Source organism: Podarcis melisellensis (assembly GCF_964234715.1).
Source record: "Podarcis melisellensis genome assembly, chromosome: 13".
Classification (NCBI taxonomy): domain Eukaryota; kingdom Metazoa; phylum Chordata; class Lepidosauria; order Squamata; family Lacertidae; genus Podarcis; species Podarcis melisellensis.
In genome coordinates, this window is record NC_138545.1 from 51472370 (window position 1) to 51495399 (window position 23030).

Genomic DNA, 23030 nt, shown 5'->3' on the forward strand with positions numbered 1-23030 from the left:
TAAGACACACACACATTTCCCCTTACTTTTTAGGAGGGAAAAAGTGAGTCTTATAGAGCAAAAAATACGGTAATTTGCGCACCCTAACCCTAACCCCCACGTTGCGCCCGGGCCCCCCTGCACCCTCACGCTATGCCACTGGTTGGCAATGAGGCTCGGCGAACGCGAAGCTTGGCGCTGCCTGTTGCCACAACCTGCCAAGCGACCTATAAGGGCGACGCGGATTTATTGGTTTTATTTCATTTATTATACAGTCAGGGTGTTTCACTGGGACCAACGAGCCACACCACAACCAGGATTCCTTTCCTAGAAGCGAAACGTGGCTCCTAGCTTTGCAGGTGGCAGCACTTGCTGCTTATTGACCCAAAGGAATCAGATTTATTCTTATTTTGGGCGCCTCATTCCAGCCCCGCCCCGCCTTTCTCTTTTTTTAACTGACACCTGAAAGACGGAAGGCGGGGCCAACGGCTGAGAGAAGAAGAAGCCTTTAGCAACGGTCGCCGTTAACCTTTTGCGCACGCGCAGTTCGCAGGGGCCCCGCGAGCCGGCCGACACCGCGCATGCGTGCTGCGCGCCTTAGTCCTGTCGGGGGCGGGGCTTATATTGTATTGATGCAATGTGGCGCAGGCGCACTTCAAGCCTGTCTGTCAGAAGCTTCCGGGAAGATAGAAGCAGCTGCATCTGCCCAGGTGAGAGGGACGAGCTCGCCCGCCCGCCCGCCTCCCGTCCTGAGGGAGAGGAAGGCGCAGCTCCTCTCGGGAATAACTGGTAGGTGGGCTAGTTCCGAGTTCTGGCGTTTTGCGGGGAACGGGCGGCTGGTATTATTACCATAAGAATTCCTTAGTCTTGCCCACGCCAAGCCCAAGCGCCTTGCAAACCAACCAAACCGACCAACCCTTCCCTCATATTGCAACCAAGTGGGTGGGGGGGGGGAGCAAATGCATTTAAAATAATCATTCTTCAAACCAAACAAACAGACTAAAAAACCCCCAACGCGTAGGTAAATTAAAACCAAGTGGGAGAAGAAAGAAAACGCATTTGAAATAATTGTACCAATGTAAATTATGCCCATATACTTTCTTGGTGAAAAAAATAAATGCAAATTTGGAATCCAGATAAAAGATGGACTGATAATTTGAAACTGCACTGTTCAGTGATACTCCATACAATTGTCTGGTTTTGTTCTATAGAAGAAAGCAGAAACAAAACAAGCTGATTCAAGTAATGCAAGGTATGGAACAACTCTTCCACTGTTATATCCTCATATATCTAGGGTTGTAACAGTCTGGGTGGGAAAACAAATTACATGCATGCAGGTGAATAATTTTTAGGCAATTCTATTCCAGGTTCGTCAAAGGGGGGTGGTTCCCCTCCCCTTGGTGGTGTGTATGTGTTTTGTCTCTTAGCAGCACTGACACTTTGCAACTCCCTGCTTATTGATATTAGGCAGGTGTCTTGAGTGCATTATTTCCAGCGCCTGCTGGAAGACATTCTTTTTTAGACAAGCCTTACTGAGATGTTTATAAAGTTTGTATGAGTGTTATTGGGGTTTTCACTTTTTGGTATGTTTTCTTAATAATGGTTGTGAATTTTTAAAGCGATTTTATTTTTCTCTTTTTTGTAAACCGCTTAGAAGATTTTTCTACAATCAAGCAGTATATAATTTTAAATAAAATAAATACCAATATTTTACAATGTAGGGCTTTATTATATGTAGGTAAAGGGACGCGGGTGGCGCTGTGGGTTAAACCACAGAGCCTAGGGCTTGCCAATCAGAAGGTCGGCGCTTTGAATCCCCGCGACTGGGTGAGCTCTTGTTGCTCGGTCCCTGCTCCTGCCAACCTAGCAGTTCGAAAGCACATCAAAGTGCAAGTAGATAAATAGGTACCACTCCGGCGGGAAGGTAAACAGCGTTTCCGTACGCTGCTCTGGTTCTCCAGAAGCGGTTAGTCATGCTGGCCACATGACCTGGAAGCTGTACGCCGGTTCCCTCGGCCAATAAAGCGAGATGAGCGCCGCAACCCCAGAGTCGGCCATGACTGGACCTAATGGTCAGGCGTCCCTTTACCTTTACCTAAAAGTTGAAAAAAAGGTAAAGGACTCCTGGACGGTTAAGTCCAGCCAAAGGCAACTATGGCGTGTGGCACTCATCTTGTTTTAGGCCGAGGGAGCTGGTGTTTGTCCACAGACAGCTTTCTAGATCATGTGGCCAGCATGACTAAACCGTTTCTGGCACAATGAACACCGAGAGAAACCAAAGCATACGAAAACGCTGTTTACTTTCCCGCTGCAGCAGTACCTATTTATCTGCTTGCACTGGTGTGCTTTCTGTGCAGAGACTGAGGTCCAGTGCCAAGGGCCTTCTGGTGGTTCCCTCGCTGCGAGAAGCCAAGTTACAGGGAACCAGGCAGAGGGCCTGCTCGGTGGTGGCACCCGCCCTATGGAACACCCTCTCACCAGATGTCAAAAACAACTAACAGACTTTTAGAAGACATCTGAAGGCAGCCCTGTTTAGGGAAGCTTTTAATGTTTGACAGACTAATGTATTTTAATATTTAATATTTTGTTGGAAGCCTCCCAGAGTGGCTGGAGAAACCCAGCCAGATGGGTGGGGTATAAATAAATAAATAAAAATTATTATTATTATTTGAACTGCTAGGTTGGCAGGAGCTGGGGCAGAGCAACGGGAGCTCACCCCTTTGTGCAGATTTGAACCACCGACCTTCTGATCAGCAAAACAAAGTGACTCAGTGGTTTACACCACAGCTCCACCTGCAACCATACTATCATATATAGGACATGCATAGTTACTAATGACTTACCACTTTTTTTTAAGGAAGCTGTGTGTAACACCCACAGGAGAAAAATAGGTTTTACTTTGCATGCTCACAGCAAAATGGTCTACACACTACATGATGCTATCCAATTTCTACACAGAAGTAGTACAGTAAATCCATATATAAAACTCTTCATGTGGGAAGCAGGCTGCAGTCAATTTCTGCTGTCTGCTTTAGTCCCCTGTTGTCTGCAAAGTATGTTCTGGAGTCCTGTCTCCTCTCCTGCGGGAAAAACCCCAAGATGCAATGAAGTTAGTGTATCTTTGGTGAAAACAGGCACAACAGTCTGAGAGTAGTGGGGCCATTCTGGATTGAATGTAGTATATTTATATTGTAGACCTGAGCTCTGAAACAAACCAGTCCTGCAAGTTTGAACAAGCCATGCAGGCTTAAGTACATTTCATAGAGCATGAGAGAGGAATGAGCAACACATGGTGTAGGGAGAATTTGGCTATGCAGAAAAGTATTAATTACCTTCTCTACCTCCCATGGCTTTACCAGTTCATCTTTTAGGAGTGAAATGTTGCACATGCTAACATTTTTATAATGTTTATAAAATGTATGATAGGCTTCATGTGAAAGAAAAAAAGGTGTATAGCCCATCTGAAGCATGGGAGGGCAGCTGGTGGCTTCGTTGGGTGTTTATTTGCTGGCATGCACACCTGTCATTTCAGTTGCAAAACTGGGAAGAAGCTAGGCTTATTTCTCGCTGCCCCAACTGCAGATGTGCTGTGTTGTCTTTCTTTTTTCATACCACACAAACATTTTGAAGCATTTTAATATTGCTTCTTTCCCCCATTTTTAGTATTCTAATAACAAGACATCAAACTGCTGAAATCCCATACAGTAAAATTATTTTGTATGATAGAAAGAAATATATTACTATTAAATATATTATAATATCAGAACAACAGGAATGCAGGTACTGCCACTTTTGAGGCATTTGAAATCATTACATCCTGATTTTATGTAGAGTCAAATGTGCTTAAGCTTGTAAATTTCAGTATGTTAAGCATTAGTTTGCTTTCTTACTCTTTTGACTTTCCCTCCATTCTGATGTCCTTCCAAGTTGTTTTGTGATCATCAATCCTCCTTGCCCCCTGAACTGGGGTTTTCCCCTCCCCTCCTCACGAGCTTTCATGCATGCTGTGCTGAGAGTCCTGTTGCTCTATGCAGGGTCTGTCTCTGGCTGTTTGCTATTGTGTGAGTGTAGAGACACACATACCCCAGCCCTGGCTGGACTGCACTTCCCAGGATGCTGAGCAGTGTGTGCTTGCAGCAGGGAATGCTGGGAATTGTAGTCCAGCAGAATCTGATGGCCACGTTGGGGAGTTCCAAAGTTATCAATCAGGAAACCCACAGTGAATGGATACTCAACATCATATGGCTTATCTGATATCAGAAAAAAAATTCTGTCAGTGTGAGCCTGTGAAGATGAAGAAGTAGATATAAAATGGAGCAATTAAACTACCTGTCTCTTTCACTGTTGTGTTGCAAGCATTTACCGTATTTTTTGACCTATAGGACGCACTTTTTCCCCTCCAAAAATGAAGGGGAAATGTGTGTACGTCCTATAGGGCGAATACAGGCTTTCGCTGAAGCCTGGAGAGCAAGAGGCTCTCGCTCTCCAGGCTTCAGGAAGCTCTGCGCTACCCTCCCGAGCCCGGCGCGGCTTCGCGCTGGGCTCCGGAGGGTTGTGCAGAGCTGCCTGCATTCCGAAGCCTCGGGCACGCTGAAGAGCGCGCCCGGGCTTCACACAGCTGTCCGCAAGCCTGGGGAGACCGGCGTGGTTCCCTAGGCTTGCAGATAGCAGGCTGTTCTGGGGGCTGGGGTCGGGGGAAGCTCGGGCTTCCCCCGCGCCAGCCCCGTGCCTGGGGGGGGGAAATAATTTTTTTTCTTTATTCCCCCCCCCCCAAAAAAACTAGGTGCGTCCTATAGGGCGGTTCATCCTATGGGGCGAAAAATACAGTACTATGCAGCTGTCAAGGTTCATATGTTCTTATTTGCTTAACTTCTCTTTGTCACTGGCAACTGTGTTGGGTCCATTGCTTTTTATAAACGATGTGTAAAGTCTCTAAATATTTAATTGCCCTGTTTCTTTAGTGTCCCTTGATATAGAAACACATCTTCCTTTTAAGACTTTGCTCCACGATGGAGGAGACTGGCCGAGAGGCAGTTGCAACAGCTGTGCAGAGAGTTGCTGGGATGCTGCAGCGGCCAGATCAGCTGGATAAAGTGGAACAATATCGCCGGAGGGAAGCACGGAAGAAGGCTTCAGTGGAAGCTAGGCTGAAGGTATGAAACCTCAGTCCTAACCCTGTACTGCAGCTGAGGATGTAATAGTCTAGGTTATCTTTGTAAAGTCTTTATGTGTAGAACTATAGTGCTAGAACTATAGTGTCCCCTCTTTTCCCCTTCACTGTGTTGATCTTCGTTTCTGAAGTGAGAAGCATCTGATTTACCATTGGAGGAAAGCAACACTCCTGTGGCACTTAATGACTTAACCACACAATCCTATAATGTCTACTCAGAAGTAAGTCCCACTGAGTTCCACAGAGCTTACTCGCAGGTTATTGGGTACAATAAAGGATTGCAGCTAAAGAAGTGTATTGAGGCCTAATGTTTCATCAACCAGAGCCCACTTCATCAGATGCATTTGGGCTCTAGTTCATGAAACCTTATCTTCCAAATATATTATTCTTTAAGATTCCACAGGTCCTTTTTTGTTTTTGGAATAGCAAACGAACCAAAACTACCACTATGGAATTTGGCATTCCCCCACTCCCTTCTCTACTTCTAACTATTTTAAAATTAGTTCATTCAAGTTGGCTCCCTTGTATGTCACTATCTGTGTTTCCTTCATCCCACAACAGATAGGTTCTTAACTAATGTAGTAATTTAATTTTAAGTTTTTTCTTTTCAGGCAGCAATCCAGTCACAGCTAGATGGCGTCCGAACTGGCTTAAGCCAACTGCACAATGCACTGAATGATGTAAAAGATATTCAGCGTTCTTTGATTGATGTCAATAAAGACTGGCGGCAAAGTATAAACACCATAGAAAGCCTCAAGGATGTTAAAGATGCTGTAGTTCAGCACAGCCAATTAGCAGCTGCTGTAGAGAACCTCAAAAATATCTTCTCAGGTATGAGTCTACAATGAGTGGCCTCACTCTGTGGGTAGAATAGAAATGTAATGCTATAGTGGCATTTTCAGAGGTACCATTAAAATCTGCTTGAACCTACCATTTTTCATGCAGCTATGGACGCAGGTGGCGCTGTGGGTTAAACCACAGAGCCTAGGGCTTGCCGATCAGAAGGTCAGTGGTTCGAATCCCCGCCACGGGGTGAGCACCTGTTGCTTGGTCCCTGCTCCTACCCACCTAGCAGTTCAAAAGCATGTCAAAGTGCAAGTAGATAAATAGGTACCGCTCTGGTGGGAAGGTAACCGGCGTTTCCGTGTGCTGCTCTGGTTCACCAGGAGCGGCTTAGTCATGCTGGCCACGTGACCCGGAAGCTGTACGCCGGCTCCCTCGGCCAATAAAACGAGAGGCGCGCCGCAACCCCAGAGTTGGTCACGACTGGACCTTTATGGTTCTGAAACCAGGTTTGTGTGACATAATGTGATTACATTTCTTTCTGATTTTGCTTTTCAGTGCCAGAGATAGTACAGGAGACACAAGATTTGATTGATCAGGGGGAATTACTGCAAGCCCACCGAAAGCTAATGGACTTGGAGTGCTCTCGAGATGATCTGATGTATGAACAATATCGTATGGACAGCAAGAACACCCGTGATATGAACCTGATTGACAACTATTTTGGAGATATGCAAAAACTTTCTGAAGAGCTGGCCAAGCAACTCTGGATGGTCATTCAGAGGTCTCTAGTCACTGTCCGCCGAGATCCCACCTTGCTGGTTTCAGTTGTCAGAATAATTGAGAGGGAAGAGAAAATAGACAGGCGCATGCTAGACAGGAAAAAGCAAACTGGATTTATCCCCCCTGGCAGACCTAAAAAATGGAAGGAGAAAATGTTCAATGTATTGGATCGAACAGTCAGCACCAGGATTGAAGGCACTCAAGCAGACACCCGAGAATCTGACAAAATGTGGCTTGTCCGTCATCTGGAAATAATTCGCAAATATGTCCTTGATGATCTGCTGGTGGCTAAGAACCTTTTGGATCAATGTTTCCCCCCACACTATGAAATTTTCAAAAGATTACTAAGCATGTACCATCAGGCACTGTCTTTACGCATGCAGGACCTGGCTTCTGAAGATCTGGAAGCAAATGAAATTGTTAGCCTTTTGACATGGGTTTTAAATACCTACAAAAGGTAAGGGTACTGTATTTTGGGTGTAGTAGCAAGTAAACATAAATGAAAGAACACATGGTTTTAGATAGATGCATACAGAGGTGGAAAGGTGGATTATATTTGTATATACTGCTAAGCCACAAGCTATTATTATACATTAAGCCTTTTTATAGCAGGATGGAACTCTGGTCCATATAGGCCAATACTAATAAATCAGTTAATTACAATGAGCAGATCAAACGTACGCCAGAATAACTGAGCAAAACAGATTCAAAAGTGAAACATGAAAACGATTATGTTGAGCTACAGTAATCCTTAGTTCCTGAAGATGGTCCTTCCAGTTTCAGATGATGAGTTCTCTTCTTCTCACTGACACTGATAGAAATTTTGGGTTTTATCTTCTATCTGATATTTAATATAAAATTGAACTGGCTTTTCCAGTAGTTAGGTCAGTGAAGGGTCAACCATGTGCTGCCCAATTCCAGCATAAAATTTATAAAACAGAAGGACATGTTCTATAGATTCTACTCCTTGATTATTACCCATGAGGAAAGAGAGTTGCCAGAATCTTGCCAGAATAAAAACTTTGCAGCAACATGCAGATTTCTATATTAGGCATCTAACTGGGAGGGATAATACAAATTTATTGCAGTTGCACATGGATTCTGTCTGTTCTCTCCAATTCAGCATAGAGATGATGGGAAATCCAGAACTTGCACCAGAGGTGGATGTGAATACCCTGCAGCCATTGCTTTCTCAGGAAGTGGTGGATGAGCTTCTTAGCACATATATGTCAACTCTTACAGTAAGCAATAACAGTAATTTTGCTCACTCCTTCGTGTGGGGTTGGAATATTCATTATTCTTACTTGACTGTTCTCTCACTCCAACCCTGCACAATTCAGATTTTACTGTGCATGTTTGCAAATCAGTTGTACAACTTGCAATTTGTGTCCTTGGCAAACAATTTTCATTCCACTAGAAACTTTCCTAATATGGGTTGAGTGGCAGCAGGCAAAACTGAGTTCTGCTTCATGGGCATTAGTGAAGTGCATGGGCCATTTTAATTTAGTATCCAGATTCAATATATTTGCCTTTCTTTCTTTTGCATTTTAATCTTCCTGTAGTCCAACATCATTGGCTGGCTACGAAAAGCACTGGAGACAGATAAAAAAGACTGGCTAAAAGAAAATGAGCCAGAAGCAGATCAAGACGGATACTATCAGACTACACTCCCTGCTATTGTGTTCCAGGTATAAGCAATTGGCTTCATTATACTGATTGGGGCAGGAGGAAGGGGCAAAGCTCTGAAAATGGGGAAATGAATAAAATGATCGATGAGTACATGCTATTCTGCTTTGTGTTTGTTTTGTAGTTTGAATTTATTTCAGTTGGCCACTTAAAGCTGCAATCCTATGCACACTTTACAATGAGTAAGCCCCATTGAACACAGTGGAAGTTACTTCTGGGTAGACATTAAACAAGTGCAGTTGAAATATTATTAAAACCTATAATTTGGCACTTAATTATTTAAAGGCATGGACTCCCTTCCCAGGGCGCACCACTACATTTGGTCACATTGGACTTGTATGTTTTAGATCTGCTCTGCCACCACATAAACTCTAGTGTAGCAACAAAAGTGTAGGGCTATGGCTGACATCTGTGTGGCATCCACAAAATGCCCCTGACTATGGGCAGAATACGTTAATAGATGTGCTCGCTTTACAGTACCATGACTGGGAGGGGGCAAAATGTGTTGTTCTATGGGCATAAGCTCATAGAATTTGCCTCATGGCTTCAGTCTGCAAAAGGAGCAGGCTTACTAGCAGACTGCTGCATTCTTATTAACTGCAATATTGCCTTACTGGTTTGTGTTTTTAGATGTTTGAACAGAATCTTCAAGTAGCTACACAGATAAGTGAAGATTTGAAAATAAAGGTACTCTATTTGTGCCTTCAACAAATGAGTTCATTCCTCAGCAGGTAAAATTAAATGTTAGCTTTCAGTCACTGTTTCTCTATTACTTGGGAGGGATGTTTTCTCTGCACATAGACTACCTAGCAACTAGAACCCCTACCTGTTGTTCCCCTCAGCTACTCTGATCCTTAAAAGTAAGACATGAGGAAAGTGGTGTTTAGCTTCCTGCTCCCCCTTGTGACCAAAAATGAAAGCTTTGTACCATTCTTATGTGCTTTGGTCACAGGGGGCTTCCAGATACGAATTATTTAGCAGCACACAGTCATTGAGCAGCTCGTAGCTCATGCTAAGAGTTTCCCAGAGAGGAACTCACAACTGCTTTGCTGCTCCCTTGTCCTTTTTGCTGCTACAACATGCTGAGCCTGGCTATGCTTTGGTTTAGCATGATTTCTGAACCAGGGCATCAAGCAGGTGAACTCCCCCATTAAGCACATGCTGCAACCAAGGTTCACACAACACACTGAGCCAAACCTTGACTTACTTCAGTGCAGAACAGAAGCAAAGAGAACCAGGAAGGAGCAAAGCAGCTGTCAGCTGCTTTCCAGGAGCACTAATGAAGTCTTGCTAAGCAATGATTAGACTTGGTGTGATGTGCAAACTAGCCCTTTGTGTCTCTAAACCAAATTTTAAAGTGCTGCTGATGACACTAAAGGCCCAAATGGTTTAAGACCAGATTATTTGATGGACTGCATGCACCCATATTGGCCTGTCCAGACCTAAAAGATCATAAGCTCTGCTACCCTGCCTGACTTCAAGATTTATGAAGTTACATATTTTTTTTACTTCATTCCAAATCAGCAGGCACTAGAGATAGGGGCCTTTTTGTAGTGGGTCCAGTTCTGTGGAATTCCATACTTAGGTATATATATATGGCTCTAACAGTTTTTAAACCTGTTTTAAAAATAGACCTTAAGGCATTTTTATTACAGTCCAGTTTAATTAGGATGGTGTGTGCTTGGCTCTTTTATTTTTATCAGCTGCCAAATTGGTGTAATTGTTTTATATATTTGTTAAATTGTTGCTGTATGTTTTGTTTTATGTGAGCTGCCTTGGGCAATTTTTCCCCTTGAAAGGCTGTATACAAATATTGAAATAATCAAAATACTTGGTGGTTCATTGTAAAAGAGAAGTGGCGGTACTTCCTCTTTCCTTCTGCAGGCCAGGAGCTGAATTGTTTCTCTTTTTCCATTCTTGGGTTTTGCCCCATTCTCCCTTACACAGGTACAAAGAGGAAGCAAATTTATATAAAGAAGAGCATCTAAGAAATCGTCAGTACCATCTGTGCTATGTTCAGTACATGGTTGCCATCATCAACAATTGCCAGACCTTTAAGTAAGTTATGCGCTGAGGATGTGCTATGATTTGTGTGGCAAATGCAGTTTTGCTGCTTTAAAAAAGAGACATACTATTTCTATTTGAAGACAGCTCTTGAAAACGCAGTGTGCATGTTTCAGTGAGGTAGATCTTGAATAGGAAAGATCCAACTATTAGCTGGTCTACATGATAAAAATAAAACTCTTCCCGGGTCCCTGAAGTTTGCAACTCTTTATTCAAATCTTTGCAGTTTTAGTTTTGTTTTCTTTATGCAGAAAGATTAAAGTGTAAATGAATAAACTTATTTGGCCCTTTATACACTAAACAAAAAGTGGATAGCCTGTCTGAAGCATGGTGGCAGGTTATGACTAGATGGTTGAGCCCGCATCTGATTCACGGTTACTTACATCTGCCATGCAAACTGTAAAGCTGGAAGGAAGTTGGGCCTGTGCCATATAAGAAGAACGTACTCTATATCTTATTTTATGGGGGTGCTCCATACTGTAGTTAGGGCAAGTAGCAAAAACAACATCCCACCATTATAACCTTGAAAAAAATGTAGCTTATAAAAATGGCAGTTGTTGAGCTAATAATTTGAAACTTGGCATGGATGATCTTATCGGAAGAGGTCTACAACTAGGCCAAATTTCCAATTCAATAAAAAGATTCCATAGGAGCAGCAAGGGTTAAGTATGCTGCTCCTTTATAGCTGAGAAGAGATAAGAAAACACTCTGATAAGAGTGAAAGCTTTAAGGATGACAAGCATGGCAGAATCCGAGACCTGGGAGAAGAAGTCGTGGAGGAGGACTGGAAGAAATTTAAGGACTATTTACAAAAACACTGTAAATTGTATGAATGTTAAGAAAGATGTAAGATTAGCAACAAAACGGCACCAATAAGTTAGTTAAAAGGAATATGAAGATAAATGTAATCAAAAGAAAAGATAAATTTTAGATAAATACCATGTTAAAATTAAGTTTTTAAAAGTTGGGAACTAAATTATCTAAAATTGGGGATATAATATTGGAAAATTATATTATAAGAATTGAAACAAGGTAATAAATTGCTGGGTAAAGTTTGAGATTTTGGAATGCAGGAACGAGAGTTGCGAGGAAGTCCAAGGAGGTGAATGAAATGTGGATATTGAAAAATTATATGTTATTTCGTATGTTCTCTTACTGTTTAAACAAAATTTTTAATAAATATTATTATTAAAAAAAGACAAGCAAAATGAGAGAATGGAGGTTTGACAGGAACATTTTGTCAAAGTTTTCTTTTAAAAGTTGCTGCTCTGGCTGGCTGTCCCTTCTTCGCTCTCCTAATAATCAACTCCTCGCCCCATTTTAAAATATTTTATTTCATGGGTTCCAGTGAAGTTTTGTTTAAAGTGAAGGGTTCAGTCATAGCAAAAGTTTTGAGAACCACTGCTCTAGAATGGACTTCATATACCTTCAAATTGCAGGGGAAGGATTGCTGGTGGTAGGCAAAGACATCTGCCCACTGTTACTTGTTTTCTTGGTAAGGAGCCATCAGTCAGTGTCCAAGGAATCTTGAGGTTCCATGTAACACATTTTGGAAACCACTGGCCTAAGCCAGTTATTGGTTCTCCAAACGTGTATGTCACTCAAGGTGTGTTTGCACAGTCATTTTTCTCAATTGGTAATATCGGGCAAGAGGAACTATTATTAATTCTCAAGCAATTATATTTAAGTTAGGTTATGACATCACAAAATATTACCTTAACTGATTAGTTGAACTGGCTCTTGTATGCACCCTTTTGGCATGCTGAAGGATCTTGTCTTGTTTGTCAAAGGGAATCTATCATCAGTTTGAAAAAGAAATACTTAACTCCTGTGATGGAAGAGCTTATGACAAGCAGTCATGCATGCATTGATGCAGTTCTGGATGATGTCGCCAAGGAAGGATGTGCAAGCCTGCTTGATGAAGTCTTCATGGATTTAGAGGTTAACTTTTATTTCATTTGGCATCCTCTTTTTAAAATTGTTGAAGAGTATCTGTGTCTATCTAGAGTGGCAAACAGACAGAAATGCCCAGATATGGCTGCTGAGATCCATCTTTTTAGCTACTTAATAGGTAAAACGGGATGCGTGTGGTGCTGTGGGTTAAACCACAGAGCCTAGGACTTGCCAATCAGAAGGTCGACGGTTCGAATCCCCATGACAGGGTGAGCTCCCATTGCTCGGTCCCAGCTCTTGCCAACCTAGCAGTTCGAAAGCACCTCAAAGTGCAAGTAGATAAATAGGCACCGCTCCAGCGGGAAGGTAAACAGCATTTCCGTGTGCTGCTCTGGTTCACCAGAAGCGACTTAGTCATGCTGCCCACATGACCCGGAAGCTGTACGCTGGCTCCCTCGGCCAATAAAGCGAGATGAGCGCCGCACCCCCAGAGTCGGTCACGACTGGACCTAATGGTCAGAGGTCCCTTTACCTTTACTAGGTAAAACATTAACACATTCTAGAACAGCACTGGGATGTACAACGATAGATCTAAAGTCGAAGGATGTTGTCCAAAAGTGATTCGATCTAATTTTCCCTATGTTTGCACTACTTCTCTTTCAGCCACATCTCAGTGAACTGATGACAAGGAAATGGCTGGCAGGATCCAATGCAGTAGATACAATTTGTGTAACAGTGGAAGATTATTTCAATGATTTTGCAAGAATAAAGAAGCCCTGTAAGAAGGTACAGAATTTGCAAAGTTTTATCTAAGATAGGTACTTAAATAGTGTAGCCTAATGGGGTGAAATACTGCTTTGCCATTCCTGAGCATTTATTATTATTTTGACTTTGAATTCAGTTACAGTAAAGTAATAAAAAGCAAGATACTATGAAAAATACCTTAATAACCTGTTTCTGTAGTAATGTAAGATCTCTTGTCTGTAAATGAGCAGGATATGCAAAGTCAATTCCTATGATCCATTCCACTCATGCTATTCAGATTTATTTTCCTCTTTAACAAGTACTACCTGTACAAACTGAAATACCTTACAGAACAAACAAACGTTTTTGGCAGTTTCAAAGTTCTGAAACTCCAATGAATTTTCCTCCTGAAATTTCCATTCTTCAATGAGTTTCTCTTTCTGAGAACTATTGCAAAGTAGCTGACTGGTCTGGTTTGTGTGAGATATTAATGATCCGTTTGACCACATACACAGCCTCCTATCCCTGACATTTAAAAGACATCTGAAGGCAGCCCTGTTTAGGGAAGCTTTTAATGTTTAATAGGTTATTGTATTTTAAAATTCTGTTGGAAGCCGCCCAGAGTGGCTGCGGAAACCCAGCCAGATGGGCGGGGTGTAAATAATAAATTATTATAAATTATTATAATTAGCTGTAGTTCCCCAGTTTAGAAAACTGGCAAACCATGTGATTACCAGCTTTGGAAGAAGCCTGGGTTTTGTTACAGATCTGGGAGGACCAACCCCACCCCACATCTAAACCCTAGAAATTAATAAATGGTAGGATTTTGATTATTTGGGATTCAAAGGGAAAAATAAAAGCTGCAGAGTAATTCCTGAGCTAGCCTATGCAAAATGACCTGGCCAAGCTAGGACCCTTAAGAAACAATACAGGGCCATTGAGAGCCTTTAAGGTGACAGGAAAAGTGCTTTTTAGCAAGGTGTGCTGGGAAGAAGAATGGGGAGAAGAAAGATAAGAGATCCATCCTGGATAGGCTGGCTGCAGGCATGCTGGGAGAGATGCTTTTGACTCCTGTGCAAGCCCTGCTTGAGATGACCATGCTGTAAGATATTTACTTACTTACTTACTTACTTACTTACTAACATCAGTTAACTCATCTGTTCCTCTTCTCTTTTGCTTCTACTCCCACCCACTTCTGGCATGCTGCCTTCCTGAGCATGAGGGAGTGCAGCCCTCAAGCTGAGAGAAATTTCTCATCCCTGCTCTCAGACTAGTCCATACCCACTGAACAGTTTCTCCCCGTTACTAGTCTGCATAGCTGTCACCTGGAAATAAACATGCTCACCAATTTATCTGCCACAGATTTTGGGGTCAGTCCAGATGAAGCCAGCAGCAAGCTCCATCCCCTAATAGGTGTTACTAAGTCAGGGACGCGAGTGGCGCTGTGGGTAAAACCTCAGCGCCTAGGACTTGCCGATCGCATGGTCGGCGGTTCAAATCCCCGCGGCGGGGTGCGCTCCCGTTGTTTGGTCCCAGCGCCTGCCAACCTAGCAGTTCGAAAGCACCTCCGGGTGCAAGTAGATAAATAGGGACCGCTTTATAGCGGGACGCAGGTGGCGCTGTGGGTTAAAGCCTCAGCGCCTAGGACTTGCCGATCGAAAGGTCGGCGGTTCGAATCCCTGCGGCGGGGTGCGCTCCCGCTGCTCGGTCCCAGCGCCTGCCAACCTAGCAGTTCGAAAGCACCTCCGGGTGCAAGTAGATAAATAGGGACCGCTTACCAGCAGGAAGGTAAACGGCGTTTCCGTGTGCGGCTCTGGCTCGCCAGAGCAGCGATGTCACGCTGGCCACGTGACCCGGAAGTGTCTTCGGACAGCGCTGGCCCCTGGCCTCTTGAGTGAGATGGGTGCACAACCCCAGAGTCTGGCAAGACTGGCCCGTACGGGCAGGGGTACCTTTACCTTTACCTATAGCGGGAAGGTAAACGGTGTTCCGTGTGCTGCGCTGGCTCGCCAGATGCAGCTTGTCATGCTGGCCAGGTGACCCGGAAGTGTCTGTGGACAGTGCTGGCTCCCGGCCTATAGAGTGAGATGAGCGCACAACCCTAGAGTCTGGCAAGACTGGCCCGTACAGGCAGGGGGTACCTTTACCTTTAAGTCAGTGTTAATTTCTTACTGCTCAAGTGAGTGTAGTGCAGAAATGAAATACTGGTGAGTGTAGTGCAGAAATAACACATACTGGTTGCCAGTTGTATAATTTGAATGTTTCTTTCAGAAAATGACTATTGAGTGCCATCGTAGAGTTGTTGTAGAGTACATCAAGGCTATTATGTTAAAGCGCATTACTTTCAAGAATGCAGAAGAAAGAAAAGAAGGTGCTGAAAGAATGATCAGAGAAGCAGAACAGTTCAGATTTCTGTTCAAGAAACTTACTGCTGTAAGTATAAGAAAACCACAATGTCAAAAGAAGAATTTTTTGGAAATAATTATAAATTAGCATACCCACAACCTATTCTAAAATTCGTGCATTAATCCATCTGCTTTGAAACTGCAATGTTAAGCAGTATATTAATTGTTGAAATAAATAAATATTTATAATCTCCACTTATATTAGGAGTGAGGAACTTCTGGCCCACAAGCCAAACTTAGTCTGCCAGGCCTCTTTATTTGACCTGTTTGGGCAAGTCTCACCCACTTGCCTTTCTGGGCCATCATATCTTATCTCCAGTTCAAAGGTGTCTCTTAGCACACATCCAGGAAATTCAGAGACAACTCAAATGGAGAACAGAAGTTAACCAGCCACTCAGTGGAAATAGATAAATGAATCGGCCTCTCTCTCTCAAAAAAAAAGGATTCCAAAATCGACTGAAGACTAAGTGTATAGTGAGAATATGATAGGCCATCTACTTCAAACAACATATTTGTTTGGAAATTATTGTGGCATAAGTAAAATATACTAGTCATACAATAATTCTGGATGTGCAGGATTGCTGAAATGTTTTTAGAGTGGTTTTGATGAAAATGTCAAGTTGAATAAACACTGTAGCCACAGTCCAGCACAGTTAGACACACTTACTCTTACTGTAAATGAGCAACATGTTACCAGGTGCTAGAATCTGGCCTACATTTTTAAACAATAAAAACAGAAACATGACAAGGTGTTGCTGCTGCTCTGCCAGTTTGTTCTCATGTTCTGCCTTGCATATTAAAGGTAATTTGAGATTAGATGTCCGAAAATGATTATCCATTTTATACTGTTCAATAGGGATCTGGAGAGGAAACAGAAGGACTTTGTGACGTCATTGAAGCTATTGCAGAAGTATTTAAGTTGACAGATCCATCACTACTTTACCTAGAAGTATCAACTTTAGTTAGCAAACACCCAGATATCAGGTAATACTAGTAATTTCTAAAGTTTGTAACAATGCTTTCTTCCATTCAAGGTCATAAATAAAAAATATTATTATTATTATTATTATTACTATTATTATTATAAGAAGGCTTGACAAAAACTGTTGAAATGTAGTTTTATGTCAATCCCTTGATTCCACAATTTAAAGTTCCATATGCAAGAAAGGTAAGCATACAAAGTCAGTATCTGAACACATACAACTGAGTCCCCAATTACAAGAATATGTTATTTTTAGTGCTATTTGGAGTAGGCTTTGGCAAATAGGTGTCTTGAGGCAACACTGCACATTGTGAAGAAAATGCAGAGCCCACAGCATCTAATTTGGGGAGGGATTTGCAGGGTAGTTGTTGGGATGGGCGGGCAACATTTTACCCTCCTCTGCTTACTGATTTTCTTCTGCAAATGCCCCTCCCCTGTTACTTAATGCCAGTGTGGTGTAGTGGTTAGGAGTGGTGGATTCGTAATCTGGGGAACCGGGTTCGATTCCCCGCTCTTCCACATGCAACTGCTGGATGACCTTGGGCTACTCACACTTCTCTGAAGTCTCTCAGCCCCACTCACCTCACAGAGCGTTTGTTGTGGGGGAGGAAGGGAAAGGAGAAAGTTAGCCACCTTGAGACTCCTTCGGGTAGTGATAAAGCGGGATATCAAATCCAAACTCTTCTTCTATCTCCCAGACTGAACTCCAAAAGCAACAACCCTGGCTGGGGGTTGGGGGCAAGCAACTTCCTTAGCAGAGTTATTTGAATCAAGTTGAGCATCCTCACCCTTGCAGTTCTCCTCCACAAGTGCCCTCCTCCATCTCTGCATTCAGATTCGTGGCAAATGTGCGTTTAGCAATGTGCCCTCAGTCCTAAAACCCTATAGAACCATATGAGATTGGATTAGTGGAGCAACCAGTTCTTTGTGACTTTAAGTCCGTGGTTCCCAATGTGGGGCACATGGCCCACAGGGGGGCAATTTGATTTTTGGGGGGAGGGATTAAGAATGAGTTAGACCAAGTTAATTGCCTTTTAGGCTTCCTCCATGTGAATAGGAGTTCACTTTTTGAATAATAAGAATTATATGTCATGGGGGGGGGCAGCATCAGGATAATCCAGAATGCAGCAGCTAGACTGGTGACTGGGAGCGGCCGCCAAGACCACATAACACCGGTCTTGGAAGACCTGCATTGGCTCCCAATACGTTCCTGAGCACAATTCAAAGTGTTGGTGCTGACCTTTGAAGCCCTAAACAGCCTTGGCTCAGTATACCTGAAGGAGTGTCTCCACCCCCATCGTTCTGCCCGGACACTGAGGTCCAGCGCCGAGGGCCTTCTGGCAGTTCCCTGAGAAGCAAAGTTACGTATAAGCAGAACACATAAGTAAACCAGGAGCTTCACTCCTGCATGATTCAAAAATAGTTTCTCAAATCATCACATGCTACTAAAGAATGCATAGCCCCACTATGTTTACCTGCAAGCAATTTAAATTACAATAAAATTGCTTTCCAAACATAAATGTGACAGTCAGCTCCTAAGCACTGAAGCAAAAGCCATCTATAATGCAGCTGTGCTTCTCCGGAGAAGCACATAGTCCCTCTGGTACATCCGTCCCACCCAGCTGTGAAAAGGTAAAAAGGTAAAGGACCCCTGACAATTAAGTCCAGTCACAAACGACACTGGGGTTGCGGTGCTGATCTCTCTTTACTGGGCAAGGGAACCGACGTTTGTCCGCAGTTTCTCCGGGTCATGTGGCCAGCATGACTAAGCCGCTTCCGGCGAAACCAGAGCAGTGCACAGAAATGCCATTTACCTTCGCGTCGGAGCAGTTCCTATTTATCTACTTGCACTTTGATGTGCTTTCGAACTGCTAGGTAGGCAGGAGCAGGGACCGAGCAACGGGAGCTCACCCCGTCACGGGGATTCGAACTGCTGACCTTCTGTTCGGCAAGCCTCTGTGGTTTAGACCACAGCACCACCCATGTAACAAGGCAGTGGGAGGGAAACTATAAGTCACAGAAACGTCTTTAAACAGATTAATATAGAAATGTAATTACAACATAAAGATGGAAAGCAAGGAACCAAGTGTGCCTGAGCAGATATGCTGAGTAGACAGTTGTCATTGTGATGGCTTGTGGACCCATATTGCACAATATATGCCTTGAATATGGTTTGTGGAAGGATTCTCATAACAAAGATAATTGGAAAAATTGGCCTGTAAGCACTCTAAAATTTAGAGTGTCTAGAAGATATTGGTATTCAGGTGTTTAGTGTAGAATATCTACTCTGTGAATTCCCTGTTGCCAATATTATTCCCGTGAATGGCTTTTGTACTAATGCTGTTCTTTCATTGGTAGGGATGATCATATTGCAGCTTTACTGACAATGCGAGGAGATGCCAGCAGAGAGATGAAGCAGACCATAATTGAAACTCTGGACAAAGGCCCAACCATGCCAAATCCAAACTATGTGCCCATTTTTAAAGAAATTACAGTTCCAACATTAACTGTGCCAAAGCTTCTTAAGTAATAGCAACCTATTTCAGTATGGATCACTTTGGTGTAGTGTTAATATATTGTAGCCTAATCTGGCTTTGCACTTAGAAAACACATGGGAATTTCATGCTGGACTTTTAGTTTTTGTGTCTGATGTTAGCTTAGTCACTTGAAGAGTATGCTGTATTCTGATGGCCAGAATGCTTTAAATTGATGTCTTTGCCATCAGTTGTTTTGACTTTTTGTGTGTACTCTGATGACTGAATAGGTTTTAGAAAATGTATTAGAGATGGATTTATGCTTTATTCATGAAAAAACAAAAACTTGAAATTGTTGAGGTACATTGGTTATTGTTCCCCCACCCCGATTTAACAGACTTATGGGATTTGAATGCGGATGTGTATAAAGGATTGTTAAATGTGCGATGCCATTTGCATTGGGAATGGAGACTGTTAGAGCTTCCCTCTCCCTTCAGGAACTTTTAACACAAACTTTATACATGCTCTCTACTTATTTTCAGTATTGCATGTCATTCCACAACACAAAATTTTCTAGGTGGCTTACACTGAAAAATACTGTCATCATAAAATGAATAATTAAAGCATGAAATTAAAAAACACGACATACTAAACCACCAAGATTCAAATAAAGATTTCATAATTTGTTTAATAAGCATGAGTAAACAGGAAGGTCTATACTTGGTGTCCCCAAACAAAACACATAGAAGCTTTCTGTCACCGAATCAGACTCATTGATCCAGGAATTTTGCTGGTGACCCAAGAACCATCTGTGGCATAGCGTCTTTCAGCACCTAAGCCTGGTACATCACATGCAACACAACCTGAACAGAGAGCCTCACTACATTTACCCATGCTCTGGTAACCTCCAGATTATACTGGTTCACAAGTGAGGACTGACTTTTGAAGACTGTCCGGAAACTGCAGTTAGTACAAAACAAAGGAATGGAGAGACAGAACTGTGTGTCATACTGTTGACTATCAAATTTCCAGGTGACGGCTCACATTAATTTCATATACAGTTATACCTTGGGTTGCGCGTTTTCAGGTTACGGACTGCGCCGAGCCCAGAAGTACCGGAACGGGTTAATTCCGGGTTTTAGCGCTCGCGTGGGCGCAGAAACACAAAATGATGTCGCAGAAGCGCCGAATCGCGTCACGTGCATTCGCAGACGTGGTGCTGCGGGTTGCAAATGTGCCTCTTGCACGGATCACGTTCACAACCCGAGGTATGACTGTAGATTTTAAATAGCGTATAAGATAGAATGGACCATTGTAGGACCCCACAGCTCAAACCCCAGAGTCAATCAACTGTCCACAGTAGTTTCTGGTAATTATGCTGCAGGTAAGAGCAGAACCACTGTAATACAGTGACTCCTTGAGACATTGCAGGACACCATGGTCGCTGGTGTAAAACGCTGTAGAATTGGAAGGGTTCCCAAGGGTCATTTAGTCCAACCCCCTGCAATGTAGGACTCTCAGGAGCGACCATACTGTGTTAACCATAAAGAGTGGGTCTTATGATAGCAAGATAAATAGTTGCTTCCAATCCGGGGGCGGGGAATACCCTTATGGAGCACTTAATTCACCATTGGAGGGGGATAACAAGAAGGAAAGATGGATTTGACTCTATGCTCTCAGGTTATTAACAGTAGTGCAGTAATCTCCCTTTTGTTCCCAGTCACAGCAGCCACTATGAAGAAATAATCTTAATTCTTTAGAGTTTATATGAGCTGAATCTGTATTGTAAAAGAGTTCCCATGTTTTTGATGTCATGTGGATGACTGAATACAAGACTTATAATCTGTACATGTATTTATCTTGGAAGTCAACATTTTGTGTTTGGTAATCGTTTTTACTTTTTTCCATAAACTTTGTAATGGGGGGGGAAAGAGGGACCACACCACTTCCACTTTCACAGCAAGCTGGCATAACACCCTCCCTAAATGGGGCATTACAACTCTCTGGACTCACCCGCTCAACCCTGCTCCTTTTTCCACTAGCCACAATAGGCAGGGATTGAGGGAGCCCATGTCCTTGGGCTCCAGAAACTGACATGCATCCACATAGGCTCAAACTAGGGACCTCCAGTGGGCCTGTACTAGTTGTGAACCGTTTTGTAAGTTACCATAAGCTGCCCTGGAAATCTTGAATTATAGAAACCTAGAACTTCTTAAAAACGGCTTTTCAGACCCCATTCATTTTCCAACTCAACAGCATTGAAACTTGTGAGTGTTTACATTCATAATATATTTTTTATTAAGAATAACATAATACAAATAATGGAAATTGGTCACCAGATACAAAGCAAAATACAGTTACTGTATTATGTATGTATGTAAGAAAGGAAATTGCAGTAGCAGGTTAAGTTAAATACCCAAGCCAAACAGATGTACGAGTTACAAGTCTGTGTACTTCCAAGTGGCAGTGAATGAAAGAAACACAAACCAATCAGCATCAAAAGTATCCCTGCCTGAAACTCCAGCTAGCCCCCTGCCAACCTGTGTCTACAGTACTGAGCTGGATGGACTTGGCATAAGGCTGCTTAGATGGCAATGAATTGGGGAGGGTATAAACTGCACAGGTTTCACAGCTGCCTGCCCTGCTGCTCTGAGTGCAGATGCATCTCTTTGCTGCCCAGTCGCAGTTATGCTGAAATGCTAAATAAGAACAGCCTTCTGGATCAGGCCAGTGGCCCATCTAGTCCAGCATCCCTTTCCCACAGTGGCCAACCAAATGCCTGTGAGAAACCAGCAAGCAGAACCTGAGCACAAGAGCGACACACTCTGTGTGGGGTTTATAGCAACGTACAGTGGTACCTCAGGCTAAGTACTTAATTTGTTCTGGAGCTTCATTCTTAACCTGAAACTGTTAACCTGAAGCACCACTATAGCTAATGGGCCTCCTGCTGCCGGAGCACGATTTCTGTTCTCATCCTGAAGCAAAGTTCTTAACCCGAGGTACTATTTCTGGGTTAGCAGAGTCTGTAACCTGAAGCATCTGTAACCTGAAGCGTCTGTAACCTGAGGTACCACTGTATTCAGAAGCATTGGTGCCTCTGACTGCGGAGGAAGAGCACAGCCAGCATGGCTAGTAACCATCGATAGCCCTTTCTTCCTCCATGAATTTCTGTGGTCCTCTTTTAAAGGCATCCAAGCCGCGGCCATCACTGCCTGCTGAGGGAGGGAGTTCCACAGTTTATGCAATGCAAGAGGAAGTCCTTTCTTTTATCTGCCCCGAATCTTCTCACTTTCAGCTGCACTGCATGTCCCCAAGTTATGAAAGTGGAATGCTTTCCTCCGTGCCTCCGCCATGCCGCACATCATTTCATAAACCTTTCTCATGCCGCCACCTCTCACTCGCTTTTTCGATAAACTAAGCTGGACCATCAAGAAGGCTGATCGCCGAAGAATTGATGCTTTTGAATTATGGTGCTGGAGAAGACTCTTGAGAGTCCCATGGACTGCAAGAAGATCCAGCCTATCCATTCTGAAGGAAATCAGCCCTGAGTGCTCACTGGAAGGACAGATCCTGAAGCTGAGGCTCCAATACTTGGCCACCTCATGAGAAGAGAAGACTCCCTGGAAAAGACCCTGATGTTGGGAAAGATGGAGGGCACAAGGAGAAGGGGATGACAGAGGACGAGATGGTGGGACAGTGTTCTCGAAGCTCCCAGCATGAGTTTGACCAAACTGTGGGAGGCAGTGGAAGACAGGAGTGCCTGGCGTGCTCTGGTCCAGGGGGTCACGAAGAGTTGGACATGACTAAATGACTAAACAACAAGAAGAAGAAGCCCCAAACTCCCAGCCTTCCCTGGAGAGGAAATCTCTCCATCCAGCCTTGGTCACTTCGGTGGGACAACCAACTTTTTATAAAAGAACAGAAATGGTTTATTGAATATTTACAAATAAACTGTAAACAGGTAAGAACATTGGCAGGATTATTGTAATAACCTGCAGTTTTATAAGAGTATACAGTCATACTTCGGGTTAAAGTTGCTTCAGGTAGAGCATTTTCGGGTTGCGCTC

At 43.2% G+C, this 23030-nt stretch overlaps 2 protein-coding genes and 1 long non-coding RNA gene across 5 annotated transcripts in view; 2 read left to right on the plus strand and 1 right to left on the minus strand.

Moving 5' to 3' along the window:
* Positions 1 to 20817, plus strand: part of LOC309354415 — a 161688-nt gene extending 140871 nt beyond the window's left edge. The window contains exon 2 of the long non-coding RNA XR_014162276.1: positions 20726 to 20817. This is a non-coding gene — a long non-coding RNA (uncharacterized lncRNA). The remainder of the gene's footprint in view (positions 1 to 20725) is intronic.
* MSANTD3 (Myb/SANT DNA binding domain containing 3) overlaps positions 1 to 23030 on the minus strand; it is a 177614-nt gene that overhangs the window by 63313 nt on the left and 91271 nt on the right. The window lies entirely within an intron of this gene.
* Positions 627 to 20817, plus strand: EXOC3 (exocyst complex component 3). 3 transcript variants are annotated; one of them, XM_081883995.1, is made up of 13 exons: positions 627 to 689; positions 4941 to 5132; positions 5761 to 5980; positions 6491 to 7172; positions 7839 to 7956; positions 8278 to 8403; positions 9032 to 9132; positions 10349 to 10459; positions 12256 to 12406; positions 13022 to 13144; positions 15374 to 15535; positions 16364 to 16491; positions 18848 to 20817. In XM_081883995.1, exons 2-13 carry the CDS (start codon positions 4989 to 4991, stop codon positions 19017 to 19019), a joined length of 2238 nt encoding a protein of 745 aa, XP_081740121.1. In that variant the 5' UTR covers positions 627 to 689; positions 4941 to 4988; the 3' UTR covers positions 19020 to 20817. The 3 variants fall into 3 exon arrangements, with proteins under 3 accessions (XP_081740121.1, XP_081740120.1, XP_081740122.1); XM_081883994.1 differs by having other exon boundaries at positions 635 to 768; XM_081883996.1 differs by having other exon boundaries at positions 665 to 768; positions 4976 to 5132.